At 36.0% G+C, this 2,786-nt stretch overlaps 1 protein-coding gene across 1 annotated transcript; it reads left to right on the top strand.

Moving 5' to 3' along the window:
- The first annotated feature begins 1,766 nt into the window (after window positions 1-1,766).
- On the top strand, window positions 1,767-2,786 carry c12.1 (spliceosome-associated protein CWC15). The gene is made up of 2 exons (XM_073973477.1): window positions 1,767-2,051; window positions 2,126-2,786. The coding sequence occupies exons 1-2, from the start codon at window positions 1,921-1,923 to the stop codon at window positions 2,712-2,714; spliced, it is 720 nt and encodes a 239-aa protein (XP_073829578.1). The 5' UTR covers window positions 1,767-1,920; the 3' UTR covers window positions 2,715-2,786.

The raw sequence follows: 2,786 nt of genomic DNA on the forward strand, positions 1-2,786 counted from the left end.
CTCCTTATTTCTTTTCTATACTTTCTTTCTCCCACATACATATGTGGAAACTCTTTAGGGTCTACAACAACAACCACTACAAGATACCTTCTCATCGCCGCTGTTTCTATGAAAATGTGAAATGAAAACTGTCAAATGAAAAACAATTATCAAGGAAATATTGTTCATTTCAAATTTTCATCCAGCCCCTGATCGTTATTGTCTTAACTCCGTTCTGTAGTGCGATTCTCTAACACATTTTTTGAATTACCGACAAAAATCGGTAAAATTAAAATGCTTATAAATTCGGTAATGAACGATATTTTTCGGTAAGTTAGCGACCTAGAGAAAGTATTCGTGAAGTTCTACCGATAGCAACAGTGTTGTCAACTTTTATTTGAACTTTTCATTCATAATATTGCTTTTTAATTTTACCGACATTTGTCGTTAACTCAAAAAATGAGTTAGAGAATCGCACTACTCATGGTACAATAAAATAGAGGTAGGCCAGGTATGAAAATCACTGAGAAATACCACCCTGCAGCCATGGCTTAAACGTCAAATGACATGGTACAATAATAATGGTAGATGTACCTGCATAGCTATCCCGTATTACAAAAATATATGGAACTTAGAGCTTCACTTTTTATATGTTAAAAGTGTCATATAGTGTAAAAACATTTCTTTAGCTAGGCTCCAGAATATTCTTGTTGGAAAAGTGTTCCAAAAATAGCAAACGTGCTTCCCAAACTTATGACAGTGAAAAAATGTCATTCACCTATTTTCTACATGACAAGTTTGGCTAATCTGACTTCGTGATTGCTGGTATCCGATTTGCAGATAAATGTCAGCAGAATTTTTACAAAAATTGTAATTTTTACATTCCCGTACTTTTGGAACAAATTTAAATTAATATCAATATTTGATAAATTGTTCATTCGTATGTTTTGCTAAAAAATCAACAATTTTATTTTGCCACGCGAATACACATTTTTTGTCCTTGTTTTCAGTTTTAAGATATAGTGTTACATCAGAAGTTTTTGTTGGAACAATTCAGCGATACATCTACCTTTATGATTGCATAATGTGAAGAAGAGTACAAAATGTCAACCCTGCTTTTGACAGATTAGGCCACAAAAAGAAAAAAAATGTAATCAGCTGTTAGCTGTGGCCTACCTTTACTTTATTCTACCATGGCACTACTGATATATTTACATATATCTTGCCCTAAATGTGGGCAATAACTACACATTCCACTGCTAATACAATAGACCATGTGGATATTTAAAATACCCCTCCAGTAATTCCCTACTCATTCTCTTTCCTCTTTTTCTCCGCCCTAAAAAACTCAACTTCGTAAATTCAGAACACTTTAAAATCTAACGGTTATTAGTTTGTAACCACGTGTCACACTGTATAATTTCAAAATAAAATATTTCTCTACTTAGACACCCTGTTACTACAAAACGAGCTTCCGAACACTTCCCAATAAACCATGGTACAATAATACAGGTAGCATTATCAAGCCAGCTGATGGTAACATAATTGGTCTGTTCCAGTACTGCAAGAATCTACTAATTTTTACTATTTTTTTTTTCGATAACATAAAGGAAAAAATGTTATCGTAGTAAAAAATAGTAGCTTCTTGCAGGTTCTGGAACAGAGCAACTGTGTCAATTGCATTGAATTGATGTCAAATTTCGACATCTTATGTTACCAACAATTGCCGATGCGGCTACCTGTGTATTTGTACCATGCAATAAACTAAAACCAGATGACATCGAGAAGAACAAACTTCAAAACGTTTCCATTGACACCTAAGAAGCCCTAAAGAAGATCAATTTTCCGCCTGTTGATCCCTAAAAAAAGAATTTTCTTGTGAAGAGAACAAGTTTATTAACAAAACAAATTTAATTGAAATTAAGCGAAAATAACACAAAAATGACAACAGCTGCCAGGCCAACATTTGATCCAGCCCGTGGTGGCAGTGGAAAAGGTGAAAAAGATTTGAGTGCCCTTAGTAAACAGTACAGCAGCAGAGATTTACCTGGCCACACAAAACTAAAATACAGGTTGGGTTTCCATCTAAAGCAAAACATTAAAATGTTTCCATTCTAATTCCCATTCTTTATTCTTTTGCTTACAGAGAAACTGGCCAAGGTACCTCCGATGAATTGCGCAATCGTGATTTCCGCAAAGAATTGGAAGAACGTGAGCGAGAAGCTCGCCCCAGCAAAAACCTACCCTCCATTGTACGTAAGGCCATCGAAGCCAACAACTCGGCGAGTAGTACGCCAAGCAGCAAACGTGCCAAACTTGATGCACCACCAGCCCCAGCAAATCTAGACGCCGATGATCCTGTGGATAATGATAGTTCTGATAGTGACAGTGATTCAGATGATGAAGATGACACCGCAGTGCTCTTGGCTGAATTGAATAAAATTAAACAGGAACGTTTGCAGGAGGCAGCACGTAAAGAGCAGGAAAAGAAACAGGAGGAGGAACGTATACGTATGGAAAATATCCTTTCGGGAAATCCTTTGATAAATTACAACTCCGGTTCGGGAGCCACAGCCAGTAAGGCAGTGGCAGATCTCAAAGTTAAACGTCGTTGGGATGACGATGTTGTCTTTAAGAATTGTGCCCGAACTGAACCCGAAAAGAAAACACATTTCATTAACGACTCACTGCGTAGCGAATTCCACAAGAAATTCATGGAAAAGTATATTAAGTAGATTATGAACCTTTTTTATAATAACCTCTTTCTTAATTCGATTACAAGTACAATATAATTATAGATAAATACA

Source organism: Musca autumnalis, unplaced genomic scaffold (genome assembly GCF_047663935.1).
Source record: "Musca autumnalis isolate F117 unplaced genomic scaffold, ASM4766393v1 scaffold_3, whole genome shotgun sequence".
In the NCBI taxonomy this organism is placed as follows: domain Eukaryota; kingdom Metazoa; phylum Arthropoda; class Insecta; order Diptera; family Muscidae; genus Musca; species Musca autumnalis.

Excerpts from the sequence above, each read along its gene's own strand:
- c12.1 (XM_073973477.1), top strand. The coding sequence starts at position 1,921 with ATGACAACAGCTGCCAGGCCAACATTTGATCCAGCCCGTGGTGGCAGT. Across the intron at positions 2,052-2,125 it reads CACACAAAACTAAAATACAG|AGAAACTGGCCAAGGTACCT; the intron begins GTTGGGTTTCCA and ends TTTTGCTTACAG.